The sequence below is a fragment of the Genypterus blacodes genome, unplaced genomic scaffold (genome assembly GCF_046128005.1).
Source record: "Genypterus blacodes isolate CSIRO-AG114 ecotype Tasmania unplaced genomic scaffold, CSIRO-AGI_Gbla_v1 ptg000060l_1, whole genome shotgun sequence".
Classification (NCBI taxonomy): Eukaryota; Metazoa; Chordata; class Actinopteri; order Ophidiiformes; family Ophidiidae; genus Genypterus; species Genypterus blacodes.
Genome location: NW_027466872.1, coordinates 22188 through 36995, shown reverse-complemented (window position 1 = coordinate 36995; position 14808 = coordinate 22188). Strand labels below are relative to the sequence as shown.

Sequence of the window (14808 nt, the reverse complement as noted above, 5' to 3'; positions counted from 1 at the left end):
TCATCGCTCTCCCTGCCCCATATCTGTCTCTCCCTTTCCCAGTATCTAACGCTCTTTCTCTCCCTCTCTTTCCCTCCATCTCATTCTCCAGAAGACTTGACTCCTTAAAAGGAAGCAGCTCTGTCCCGCTGAGAGCTGCGCCGGCGTTAACCCTTTCACGGCACCCCCAGGCCCGTGGAAGCCTGTAAACCTGACCGCCCACACAGCCGCTCTGACGTCTAACGCAGCCTGTGGTTCAAGCAATAAGCTGAGGACACCAAACACCAGCAACACACACAACAACAATCAATTATTCATCATTCAATGTACAGGAATTGAGACTTTCAGGCTGCTATCCGTGAGAAACTTGGACCACATTTGGCTTCTTGAGCCTGTGTGACTCTTATGACTTGGACTCCCGTCTATACTCTCCCTTATCAAACACGTTGCTTGCGTTTGGTTCACTCTGCGACCTTTGCAGCCTAATGCAGAGGATCAAAACACAGAAGGCAATGTGATGAAGCTGTAAACGCGCCGAGAAAGACTGACGACAACTCTGATTCTGATCTTTACAAGCGAGACGGCCAGATGAGAGAGTGAGAGTTCCATCTCTAGTCACTTCAATATGAAAACAGTGTAGAGATTAGGACTTTAGTAGCTACTGAATGACGAGGACGCTTTTAGTGCATGTGGAAATTCCCCCCCCCCCCCCTGTGACCCTGCCAGTATTAACCCTTCACTCTCCCTCTAACTCACACAACACACACATGCAGTAGATGCAGAGGTATCATTTGCAGGTCAAACAGACGAGGCGGAGCACAGGGACGAGCTGCGTCACGACCAAACAAAGCTAAACCGCTTTCAGTGTCAACTCAGTTCACGGGTGGTTGCTTAACCCCTTAACGCCTGACCCGATTGTTCCACTGTCCCGCTGTGAATGTGAAGTGGCTGACGTCACTGCAGACTGAGAGCCAACTCCTTTTCAAAAGTTCCTGTACATTCTTAGTGCTTACTGTAAAGACATATTATGCAATTGTAAATCAAATTGTTAAGTGGATTATGGGCGTACTGCTCCTCCATGTTGATTCTGTGCAGGTAGTTAACAGCTTACGTGCATTCTTGCCTGTAATTGCAGTCAGGGACAAACAGTGTGAGGACGGAGCGTACAGTATGTTCACACACAGAGTGTGTCAGAGGCTGCTGATAAACACACTCTGCCACATTTCTTAAATATCACCTTCGAGTTGCAGAATTTGAGGCCGACTCCTGAGGTGAAGTTACCATGGCGGCTGAACGCCAGTTTGAGGCTCAGATTACAAAAGCAAAGACACGAGCAGATAATAAAGCCAAGACTTGGAAGTAAGCGACCAAAGTCCTTGGAAAATTCTCTTTTGCTGGAGTTTCCCAGATCGGGTGGCCGGCTGACTGTAGTGTGTGTGAGGAGGGACTATGGGAGAGATGAAGCTGAAAGAAGTGCAGGGGTTTGTTTGTCTTGCTGCTGTTCTCAGGGGGCAGCAGTCAGCACTTTGTCTCTACTTGATATGTTGCCTCCTACAAAAAAAAACTCAACTAAACCAAACATTTCAAACTGACACGTTTGTGAAAAGACCTCTCAGGCTCTGGCCAGCGTTGCCGGGTGCTTCGTACTGACGTCAACGCCGGGCGCAGTGAAATGTGAACTGTAACGCAGCTCACGCACTGACAATGAGGCTGCAGATTTTACGTGTGAAAACTAAATACCCTGAAGGTGTACAGGATTACTGTGCACCGTCTGAGAGTGTGTGTGTCTGTGCTCTTTGCTCACACTCTCTTCATTGTGCCGAGGACAGTGTCTTATCAGCGACGGCCTTTGTTACTACAAACCTGGACGTGTACCTGTTGAAGGTGGCGAGGCAGAATGTGGACGCTTACAAAGACGACATGCAGGCGTCTGACTACCAAACTAAATGTACAGTCTGACACCCCGGGAGCTCAATTCATCTAAACATATTGCCTCTATTGCCACGAGGAGAAGCCACAGGAGAGATGTGTGTGTGTGTGTGTAAGTCATTTTGGGTCCTGACAGTGATTTTAAGAGATGACACACTGCAGGCAGCTGTTGGCCCTGTGTTACCTCAGTGGCTCCAGAAGAAAAGCTGTAGGACACTATTAATAACCATGTGTTGGGGCCCAAAATGTGGGTTTGGCAGCTGTCAGGTTCCCACATGAGGAGCGCAGCCATACGTGCTCCTCAGACCGGGTCCCAGCATGGCTCTCGGTTCATTCGTTTTGGTTCTCAGGGTGAAAAAGGTCAGAAACTCCCGGGCAGGAATGTGCAGGTCATTAATCCAGCGGTGCGGCCTGCTAGCTGGGCTGCAGAGGTCCGGCGTGTGGTAAAATGTCACAGCAGAAGGCATTAGCGTCCTGGCCTGTGGGTGGGAGACGGCTACGCGCTCCCATCAAACCACTGGGGTGTTACATAAACAGAGCCAATCTGGCCTCCAATTACCGGACCATTTACAGTCACAAAGGGTCGGCAAACGGCCACATTCTCAGCCCCGCGTGGAGGCATGTCGCTAACTACAATAGCACTCGGCTAGCCTGGAGCCTGAGGGGCGACCGATACTGCAAATAACCTCAGAGCTTTACGTGTGTGTGTGTGTGGTTATTCTAAATCTATTTCTGCAACTATCGAGAGACGAACACGTATTGATCGTGTACTTGAAGAAACAGGCGAGTGGAGGAAGGAAGGGGGTTCACACACTACGCCACTATAAATACACAAACTAAACCTCCACAACGCACAACACTGCTTCGGATGATAAACTGGATACATAAGTGAGTGCAGTCCAAAGACAAAGATCTGAAAGTGTGCCGTACTGAGGTGAGTGTAACTTGTGTGTTGTGTCATATTGAGGGGAGTGTAACTTGTTGGAGACAGTGTGTGAACTACCACCGACCCTGTGAGTCTCCTTATCTGAACAGTGATTAGACAAGGCCACCGCCTGTCACCGACACTATGAGCTGCAATTGGCTGAGTGGAGCTTCAAGGCCACAGGGTTTCCATGGTGACCACGACTGGATACCAGCTCAGGGCACTGTGCTGAGCTAGTTCTCAGTGTGCACTGCATTAAAATGGACCCCCAATGCTTTCATGTAGAAACAACATGTGGCTGTAAAAACAGGCAGTGATGACTGTTGACTGATCCAGTTGAATCAACACCGTGCTGACACAACAAACACAGAAACAAAAGACATTATTAACTTCCCAAGGGAGGGATTCACAGCGAGGCCGTCATGTTGGAGGTCAGTCTAACAATGTGGCCACTGAGAGTAGAGGAGGAACTGTGGCTCAAAGGTCACAAGGTGAGCTCAGGTTTCCTCTGCTGTACAGGCCTCAGGACAGATAGAGCAATGTGCCAATTCCAAAAACCTCAGATTGTCACTCTTGACATGACGACACGAGCAGCACGTGTTCCAAAGTGCACCGTGCCTACAGGTGAAACAATCGACTCTCGCAAAACAGAAACACCTACAGGGAGATTGCTATGGTTGTGCAGTCCTAAAGTACACCCTACTTTCACGTGTTGTCTAGCGTCAGTGTGACGTCTGGGGCAGGACGCGACACAACCAAGAGTCACATGCTGCTCTTTGTCTGCTCAGCTGTCTGCTCTAACAGCCAATTTGGCAGCAAACCAGGCATCATACCTTTTCTAAAAGTCTTATTATCTGGCGGCTCGCGGTGACACGTGGACACCAAGTTTCATTTTTCCCCCTGATGTGAGGTCACAGCGGACGGGTGAGGTCAGAGCTGAACCTTCTGTTTGATTTGTGCAGCAAACCACAAGCTGCACTTTTACCACATATCAGAGCAACAGGGTTTCTGTTCCTTCAATGGTTTCAAACTACCTCCCTAAACCATCATCTAGCTTTTAGCATGTGGCTATTTTACCTGTAGGGAACTCACCTGTGACCCCAGCTCTGTCAAGCTGGTATGCTAACTGGCCTTCTAGAAAGATCCACAGCTGTGTTCTAAATTCAAACTGATCACATTTCTCTTAACAAAGACATCCGATTCATGGCCACAATTTCCTGCCCAGACACTGAAACCAGGAGGAGACTTTATTTAACACTGCGCCTTTATAGGCAGTCAGTAAGGATAATTCCACTTGGCTGACGTGACTAGACGATTGTTATGGTTCTCAGGAGTTGCTACCAGTGTGCGACCTTTATGCCTCTCTCGCCCATCTGCACGTCATCGAGGACGTAGAGTACAATGAGTGCAAAATATTTCGGAATAAAAATAGAATTGACACTCCAACGACCAAATCAGAACAGTTACATGGACAATAAAACTTTGATTACACTCCAATTATAGGAATACATCAACATATGCCACTGAAATGAGTCTAAACCAGATAAAGTTCACTCAGAAGAAACAGAACTAGACGACACCATTGTAGGTTCACTTCCATCGTCAGAGTACGCCGCCTCCACATGCTTTCCTCCCATCATGCTCAGCACGGCGATGTCACGTGTAGCGGGAGAATGAAAAATGATCGTAATGTAATGGCGGACTCCTAATCAGTCCGTTAATGAATTGACTAATCAACCGACCAATCGGCACAAAGGGCCAGTGGAGACGTCCGGAATCTATTGACTTGAATCAATCGGGACAAAGGTGACAATTATTGCTCTGTAGATCTAAAGTTATATTAAAGAGACAGAGGCAGGGGGTCGATTCCCAAGATCACCAGCCACTTGTGTTAGTTGGATCAGTCAACAAATCCGCAGCCAAAGTCTTGAATTGCAGTGCGCTTAGCTGGCCACTGCCGTTGGCTCGACCCAGCAGCCTCATTCACTCTCTCCTTCCCATTCATGCGTTCATCCCCCTTTCTCTCCCTCGTTAATTCTCTCTTTCGCACCGAGCCAAAGACGGCCCCGCTAAAGCGCTCTAATGACGCCCTGCCTCCCTAAGCTGTCCTGTCTAATGAGATTGGGCTTGTACATCGAGAGCGACACATGCAGAGAGACACACACGGGGACGGGGGGGAGGGGGAGGTTCTGAGAAAAGTGTGGGCACAGAAAGCAGGAGGCAAGCTGAGAGAGGGAGGAGTGACCACACACACACACACACACACACACACACACACACACACACACACACACACACACACACACACACACACACACACACACACACACACACACACACACACACACACACACACACACACACACACACACACACACACACACACGGGGCTATATATGTTTTCAGAGAATGAATCACATCCAAAATTGTGGTCACACAATTAGCACGGAGCTGGCTTTAATAAAAGATCAACCGTTCCTTCTAGGATTTCCTCGAGGATCTTACAACTACAGGAGCCTCTTCTTTACCCGTGCTAATCAGAGGAGGGACATAAAAAAAGTTTCACAGGCAATAAATGCACCGAGGAACACAGTGAGGGGGACTTAGCAATTAAGTGAAGATGGAACGCCACCGTGGGGACGCTGCCAAGACCCGGACGCCCCCCCTAAAGCAGATGGTAGGACGAGGAGGAAACTCATCTGGGGAGGTCACCAAGGTACCCATGGCAACATTTACAGAATGGTGGGACATTTCTGGCAGGAGCGGCTGCAGCATGAATGGGACCAAATCTGTATTCTGCACACCTGGGCTCGGCGGGGGGGGGGCGCAGAGAAAGGCACACAAAACCCTGTTGAACTTACAACTTTCATGTTCCAACTCCATCAGGACTTACAGCGCTGTAGAAGGAGTTCCATAAGAGGAGAGAGGCCAAGTTAGAGCCCTGACCTGGGGAATAACCAACATAAAGGTTCCACAGAGGAGATCCTGCCCCAATTGGATGCTTTTGCAAGGTGGAGTGGGATATAATTAATAACGTCCACTTGTGGGAGGTTGAACAAAAGCTTCTCAAAAAGGCTCTTCACTGTGCGCCGTGCATCATTATGACACCGGACTGTTTATTTATTTATCTAATGCTAAAATTATCTGTATGATTTTCATGCCAATGTAGTTGGCATCAACGTCACGTCATAGTTTAGATTAGAGAGTAGAGAGAGAGAGAGAGAGAGAGAGGAGAGAGAGAGAACCTTGATAGGCCTGTTTACTCTGTCACCTTGACCGTGGTAAAGGCCCCTGTAACCAACGCCACAATGGAGGACGAACCCAACGTGTTGCTCTGACCCGTTCTGCAAGCTCCACTTGCGCAAGTGCAATTGAGAAAATTGTATAAATAACAGAACAAAAAAAAGAGAGCGAGAGAGCGAGAGAGAAAGGACACAACGTGACCCAGTGGAGCTCAGAAACCTTGGTGGCCGGCTCTTATCTCATGAGCGGGAGGTTGGGAAATGCTGGCAAACAAGAGCGGCGGCAGGCGAGTTTGCATTCTCTTACGGCCACTATGTTGCAAAACCAGGCTTGGTTCCTGACACAGACCCCCCTGCACCCCCCCAGCCCCGCCGTGTTATAGCTTCCCTCCATAATTTAGCCTCAGACTCGTAGTGACTGTCATGGTGCTGCTGGTTTTGGCCGTCATGGAAATTATACAAACCACTTTTAACAGCAACACGTGAGAGAAAGCCCCATAAAGTGGACGGGAGCGCTCGTAAATGACAAAACAATGGAAGATCAGAGAGAGCGTATTTGCTGGAGGAGTTGGACTTCCAGAGAGTCACAGCTCCGTTCAGACGTGTAGAGTTACAACACCACTGTGCAAATGTTTGGAGAAAGCTTTGTGGAATTACTGGAAAACGTCGGGACAATTGTTGTGGCTCAGTCGCATGGCAGAACCCACAAGATGCCATTTGTCTGAAAAGTCAAACAAATGCCTTGCTTGTTCCTCAGGGGAGGGCTGAGGACACAATACGGCCCAGTGAGACAAAGCAAACGTGGAGCACCGATCACAGGAGGACCCATTCCCACATTCCACTTTGTGTCTCAACCCCCTCTCTCCCCTCAGGGATGCGTCCTGCGTTAGAGGCCCATGTCAGCGCTGTAACACCATCACTCTACTGTTTCCTGGTGATTCTGGGAGAAAACATTCACTGTGACCCTTTCAGCGTACTTCCCTCTGCCTCCCACCCTCTCCTCTCTTGCTCTCTGTGCTCGGAGGGACATGGGGGTCACACGGGGTCATTCGGGGTTTCTCAGCTATTCTGTGGTTATTTTGTATATTTTGGTACAGCCCTTTAGGAGGGCCTCCATCAGAGAACCATCCAGAGCTCCCCGGTCTCACAGCTAGCATAATGGCTAATGGTTGGTGGTTTATCTTGTTGGGGCGACTGACGGAGAGAATTACAAGATACCAAAACAAAACAGACAGTAAAATGGATGGAGAACAGGCAGCGACCAGGGGACCAGGGAGGCCTGCTGTAAACAATGGAGGAGCCTGCTCGACCCCCCACTTCCTGGTTTCTATCTGCCACTAGAGATGGTTTGAGGACGGAGAATGAGGAAGTACCAAAGTTCAAATGCTGGAAATCAGCACATATAAGCCGAGCAGTCCGTCACCACGCTGGCTCCTCTCTCTCTTCATTTCTCATTTCTCAGCTTTGTGTGTGCTGGTGAAAAGGAGGACAGTCTGCCTCTGCCTCATTCTAACAGGATCCTAACAGCAAATAAACAAACAGGGTGTCATGTGTCCCTCAGACAACCACTAAACCTCCTAGTGGATGCACAGACATGGTGTTTGACTCAGAGACAGACGTCGGTAGCTGCACATGACAGCGCCATGCCGCAGACTTTCAAAGCCTCATTTGCACATGATTTGAAAGAGCGCCTCTCTCTGACTTGAACCGTGACCCACGACACGACAAACACGCGGCCTGGACCTACGCCACGCTGCTTTATGAGCCTGCTGTGACTAAGCTACCTGGTATGGAATGAATCTCCTGCCTTCATATCATCAACACTTCTTAACCCAGACCTGTTTTTAGGGAGTGATAGTGACAGAGAGAGAGACAGACAGACGCAGCAAAGACAGACTGACTGACAAACAATCAGGTGAAGAAACACACAGGCAGGCCGGAGACGAAACTCATTCAGAAATAGACAATCGGCAACAGACAACGGGAATGGGAAGAAGATTGAGAAGTCAGGCGAAGGACAGCAGGTACAGTAGGTGGGTCGGCTGGGAGACCATGAGGCCTCCAAAGGAACCAAACACAGCAGAGAGACAAACCAGTGAGCAGAGCTGAACAGATAAGAGTCCTTCAGGTGCAGACAGGCAGACAGACGGGCACAGAGCTGAAACCGACACGCAGCCATTGACCAGATTTCGAGGACTTGTTAAAAAAGAACAACAATACAGGTACAGGTGGTGGGGGGAGGGGGGAGAGAGAGGGGGGGAGAGAGAGAGAGAGAGAGGGGGGGGGAGAGAGAGAGAGAGAGAGAGAGGGGGGAGAGAGAGGGGCAGAGAGAGAGAGAGAGAGAGAGAGAGAGAGAGAGCGAGCGAGCGAGAGACAGACGGGACCTCGGCTAAAGAGACAGATAGACAGACTGCTGCGGGAAAAACAGGCAGGCGGCCAGAGCGAGCGGTGTGAGCCGTCTGAGGGCTTTTCTGCTCAGCACTGTCAGTCAGCCAGCAACACGGCGCTCTGTAGGGACGCTCGCTGCGGGCTAAAAGCACACTGGACACACACTCTGCTAATCAGGTCACCTGTTACACAATGCTGCACGGACACCAGCCACACACACACACACACACACAAATACGTACACAGGCATATATGCACACGCACACTGAAGGTAAAGGGGAGATCTACACAGGAGGAAGAGCAGCAGGGGATGAAGAGGGAGCAGAGAGAGTCCAGTTCTTGTGCAGCCTCATTACTGGCCTGTGTTGATGTTCTGAGCCGAGTCCTAAGCCCTCTGCCTCACAGCTCAGTATGCGTATGAAATTCTGACCCTTCCCCTCTCGAGGAAAGCAAAACAAATGCCCAAACGGAGGAGGACGTCCCGGAGCGAAGCCCTGAAATGTGCCGGGGTAAATAAAGGCAGAATTCTCCTCTGTGGTGTGAGGGATGAATCAGAGTCTGGAGTCTGTTATGTATCCAGGTGACTCTGGTCTGGCTGCAGAGCTTTGTAATGTTCTATTACCCAGGTACTGAGACTTAGCACCGGCTATTCTTCTTTTCTAAAAGACTCCCTGTCTCCCTCTGTACCCGCAATCAATTTTTCATAGAGTTATTACTTCATCCCTGCTGTCTCTCTTATGAAAACACATTTATTCCACTTCTATTATCATCCCTGGGACTCATCTGCCCCCCATCCATCCTTTAATAAAAAGCTCCCCTCATTTCAATCACAGAGCGTTCATTCATTCCCTCCTGCTTGTTTCCTGTGAACACACACACACACACACACACACACACACACACACACACACACACACACACACACACACACACACACACACACACACACACACACACACACACACACACACACACACACACACACACACACACACACACACACACACACACACACACACACACACACACACACACTCCTTTATATTCCACTGTCCCTTTTTGACAACTACTTCCCCCCCATCATAACTACATTTGCTGTTTTAGTATGTAAATGCTCATGAATCTAAACTGCGCTCACCTGTCAGTCTGCTGCAGGAGACAGCAGTTGATTATGCTATTTAGTTTATTCACCTCAAGCCTAATCACAATTCTTTTATGTTCCAGCAGCATCATAATGTTATAATCTCAGCTGGTTTATGTGTTCATGATTAGATTAAACATCACTCCCTAACTAGCCCAGGCCTCAGCAGTGTGAGGTTACTGAGAGGCGCAAACAACAGTGTATACTGAAAACAACATGCCCCCTTTAAAGCTGCTTAGGCCTGTGTGACGTGAGCCTGCTGTGGACTTACACTGGAAGACTAGGGGGGGGCGGGGGGGGGAACAGACGCCATGTCACATGTCACACAGGACGTCGTGTTAAGAGCCTTGCATACTGCGCAATCTGTGGGAATACAACAACAGCCTTCTAACTTTATTTACATTGGAAGCGTGGAGCTGACGAGCACATTTACAGGCATCTTCTTCTGCAGCAGATGAAAGGTGAAGAGCTCATGGTGAATCATCGCCACTGTGGCCAAAAAAAAAAAAACCTCCTTCAAACAAATTCATTTTTATTTGGTTCCAAAGAGCCGAGTCTCAACGCATGCAGGCCAACTTTCCTCATCAGTGGGCCAGAAGCCAGAATGTGTGCGTGTATAATATAATCATTTATTATCTATCTGTAGTACTTTACAACCCCTGCCTCAGTCGGGCCTCAGAAAGGGCTCCATCATGTAAAGAAGCTTCTGATAGGACACACATTGAGTCATTCTGTTCCCAGTAAGCATGACCACAGCCCCTCCTCCTGTGCCTCTAACGTCTCGCTGTGCTTTCATTTGTGGTGTGTTGGACGACTTGGCACGTGCGTGTGTGTGTGCGTGCGTGTGTGCGTGTGTGTGTGTCTCTCTGGCTCAACATGTAAATGACCTGTGACCAGGCCCGTCATGAGGTACAGGTCATTAGAGTGTGAGCATAAGCAGAGGTATGGTTTGTAACAGAGGGCTGCTTTAGATGTGTGTGTTGTCTCTACCTATAGGCTACAGCAGCGGTCAGGGCAGGAGCACATGATGGCTCAGACTCTATAGGCCTGTGTTGTTCCCATCAGATGGACGTCCCCCCGGGGGCACTCAGGCCGGCCTGCTGGATAATCTAATGTCACGCATGTCATGTGTGTGACCCAGTGCTTCCAGGGAAATGCTTCTCTTAAAGCACAACACACTCAGTTTGCTGTCCTCACTGCCACCTTGCATGCGGCGTGGAGAATGCTCAACAACTGCCTGCTTAATCACAGCGTGCAGGGAAGAATCGCTCCACGGTGTCACCAGGTTACAATCTGAATGGGTTCATAATCCCAGTCAAACTATAAGCGAGCGTGAACTCTCGTGTGCAAATGTACGCACAACAGAGTCACAACATATGCTTGGTGCGCTTTAGGAGGTGAAGTCACAGCCGTTTGACAGCAGCCAACCCCGGCTGGATGGCAGTCTGGAAAGAGAAGCGGTCCAATCCCTTTCCTTAAACCACACCTGCTCGTCCAGAGGGCGCCCCCCACACACACACACACACACACACACACACACACACACACACACACACACACACACACACACACACACACACACACACACACACACACACACACACACACACACACACACACACACACACACACACACACACACACACACACACACACACACACACACACACACACACACACACACGGGCTGACCTAGAGATGAGAGTCAGACTGCAGAGTGAATTTAAAGAGATGAAAGCACAATAAGAACACAAAATGAAGTGGTGGCAAAGCAGAGTCTGTAGAGGAAACTCTTCATCGGGTCAAGTCGAGTCAAAATGCTTTCCAATACTTCAGCAGGCAACTCAAGCTTCTGAACAATCTGTTCCACTAACTGGCCAGCAATTCTGCTCCCGATTAGTCTTCATTTCCCCTGTCCCCCGTCACAAACTTTGACTGATTCACGCAGCAGCTACAACCGCTGAGAAACACACCTACAGCAGCTTCACAGCTCATCACAACGGATCTGCTCATTGAGAAAACACAGAAACTCCATTCACAGAGTAACAGGACTCCACTGTGCTTCATCCTGGTCTGATCCAGGCCACGCTGCACTCACACACTCTGAGCTGCGGCCTCTTACACTTTCTGCCAGTTTGTCAAACACATGGGAGCAATAAGACAGAGAGGCACATCATCTCCACACTCACAGGAAATGAGACATGTGTGTGACAGAAGATACGGACGGCTATTCTACACTTTAGCTGCCGTCATGAAAATCATTTCACTTCAACATTCAGTGAGTGGAGGTGGAAGCCAGCGTCCTTCATGTGTTAGTCTGTAATTATGCTTTTACTTAGATTTCTAAGACAAACAGAACATATTTGTGTTTACTTGACATGAGTTAACGTTTTGAAACTTTTGTTGTGAAATGAAGACAAATGAAGCCGAGTTCAGGCGCCTGCTCCGCACAGACGGTCAGATTAGATCAGTGGCAGATGCTCTGTGCAGCTCTGTGCTGCTCTATGAGAGTTTCTGATCTTAGATGTAATGCATGAATGAAACATGGAAGATGTTAAACACTTCAGATCACCACATCTTCTCCACAGATGAAAAACCAAACTGATTTGGGCTCCACCATCACTTTGGCTCTTGTTCTCACACAGACACACACTTTCACCTCCAGACAATAAAGGAACCAGGACATCAACTTACGCTCAAAGTCGGAGTCGTCGTCGGAGTCGTCTTCTCCGTTGGACTCTGTCTGCATCGGCTCCCCATCAAACATCACTCCCTTGCCCGTCTTGCCACCGGCGCCATCCTGACTTCTGTTGTCCCGCAAGCGGGTGAAGTATTGTACCGCGAAATCCACCAGGTCCGACGGCCTTTGTCTCAAAACCTCCACAGTGTAGCCCTGCAGCAGCTCTGTCAACCCCACGGGGATTTCAATACTCATGGCTGTGTTTGGCTCGGCGGTGCTGTCTGCTGTCTGCAGGAGGAGAGAAACGAGTCAGTGTGTGTGAGCTGAGGGCACTGATGCAGTTATCAGCTGTCTAATTGTTGATTTGAAGTGATGACTTTGATTGGGGCTGAGCCGGCGCTCTGTGCTCTATGTGCGGGATGTGAGTGGAAGTGGCCTTGGCAGCTCTGCAAGCTAACCGGAGCAGACTTGGTAAGCAGAGGAACAGTAACCATCAGGTGAAACAGCTGAACAGATTGATCTCAATTGATTTGAAAGCGTTGCTGCTGTCCGGTGCTGCTGCTGTAGTGTTGCTATGTGACAGTGTCACTGAGAGGGCAGATGCAGAGAACACACAGTTCCCACCAATCAACGCGTCTGTGTGAGCTCATATTGGCCTCGCATTAGCAACGTGACGGGTTAATAAACATACATATTAGTTAGTTACTTTTTCCTGTATTATCACTATTTCCCTTCATGAGAAACGGAGCTGTCAAGGCGGGTGGGTGGAAGAGCTAGGAGGCTAATTAGCTCGATCCCGGTGACATCTAACCGGTTTGCTGAGCTGTCAGGTCACATACGCGGACTTAACCAAGTAATGACGCTTACATGTCAAATAAGAAAGACTTGCAGAAAACCTATTCGAGTTATAATTGCGGCGCGTCACTTTTAGCGCAGCGGGCTTTAGCTGAGGAGCTAGCCGGCTGTCCATCTCCAGGGAGCAGAGCTGACGTCTCAGTATGGCGGAGCGCCTACGGGAGCTCAGCGCAGATAAGCGGCTGTCTGGATCAACGCCGCTATGCCAGCGCAGCAAGTCGTCCCTGCGCGCTAAGCCGCGGGTGTAAGCTAACTAGCAGCGGTGTCACTTACATTCAAGTCCGTCTCCCCGGCTAAAGCAGCCAGTCCCCTCCTGCTCGGCGTCTTCCCGGTTCTCTCTTGTCTCGCCTCTTCTTCGTCCTCGCCGGTCTCCGTGCCAGTGTAGCGACTCAGCCCGTCCACTCAACACTCTTGCCCCCCGTACAGACTCGACAATTCGGCGGTAGCGTCGCGTGGCTAACGTTAACGAGGCTACTTGAGCTAGCCGGCCAGCTGCGCGGCTTTGCTGGCCAAACTGGGAGAGCGGAAGACTCGAAGGCTCGACTCGCGGTTCGACTCGCTGCGGCTCTGACGACGTCCACGCACTCGAGGGTGGGACTCGCCGAGGCACTGGGGAGAGCGCTAGCTGGCTAGCGGCTAAGCTAACTAGCTCACTTGCTAACTAGTTGTTAACGCGCCTGGTCGCTTTAGGCAAAGTGCTGAAGTCCCTCCGCGGCTCCGGTCACACGGTGGAAAAAGCCCGAACAACCGCGCTAAAGCCGTGAATTCACACCGGAGTTACCGATAAGAACGCTACGCTGTTAACTTTGTGTGAGTTTGGACGGGAGCGGGCTGTATTTACGCCTGGATACACGCTTCCTGCCCCGGTGAGGAGCGACACACAGCCCGACCAGCTCCAATGCACCTTGGCTAAAGGAAGCGTGAGGAGGCGTGGCCAGTCCGTGAGCGCTTGACATTGATTGACAAAGCCAACTCACCAATAGGAAAACGCGCCCAGAACACTCTAACCAATCAGCTATGATTGCATTGACAGAGGCGGGACCAAATGCAGAACCGTATATGTACACTGAGCGTAGGACCACACCCACACAAGGAGATACATTTAATCATCATCATAACAATAATAATAATGACAGGCTACATGACGAAAATCTGTTATTGTGCAATACAAGTACATCATCTACATGTATGTGCGGTATATGGTATATATGTACTGTATGATGTAACTGTGTATGCACATGTATGGTCACACAAACCCTGCATGTAATCACATAGCATGATTTATACTTAAACACTGTATGGACTGGATATAGGTGTCCATTTGCATCTCATTTCATTTTCCCACCTTTTCCTTTAATATTATTCTTGTCTTTTTCCTCAAACCTCACATTTCTGTTTCAAGAGGCTGTGAAAATACAGGCATCTTATTTTACAAAATATAGCAGAGCCAGTAAACTGCACATCGAGTTTGGAGTGGTGCTTTAATTTTCAGACATTTAAGATAAGTTACAGTCCTGTTTTCACACACTGCCTCCAAGCAGTTCCACTGGTTAGTCCTCTTTCCTTTCCTTTCTCCTCTCCTCTTCCCGTACTATCCATAATAACAGATTGAGAGTTTCTCTTGAAACAGTTCAGTCAGTCCTGTCAGTGGTTCTGGTTCTGTTCTTCT

General features: G+C 49.3%; 1 protein-coding gene across 1 annotated transcript in view; it reads right to left on the bottom strand.

Annotated features, from left to right (window-relative positions):
• prkar2aa (protein kinase, cAMP-dependent, regulatory, type II, alpha A) overlaps nucleotides 1-14044 on the bottom strand; it is a 30104-nt gene extending 16060 nt beyond the window's left edge. The window contains exons 1-2 of the mRNA XM_076153955.1: nucleotides 13413-14044; nucleotides 12299-12572 (exon numbers count right to left, since the gene is read on the bottom strand). Coding sequence (XP_076010070.1) covers nucleotides 12299-12539 — 241 coding nt within the window. The 5' untranslated portion in view covers nucleotides 12540-12572; nucleotides 13413-14044. The remainder of the gene's footprint in view (nucleotides 1-12298; nucleotides 12573-13412) is intronic.
• Nucleotides 14045-14808: the final 764 nt, after the last annotated feature.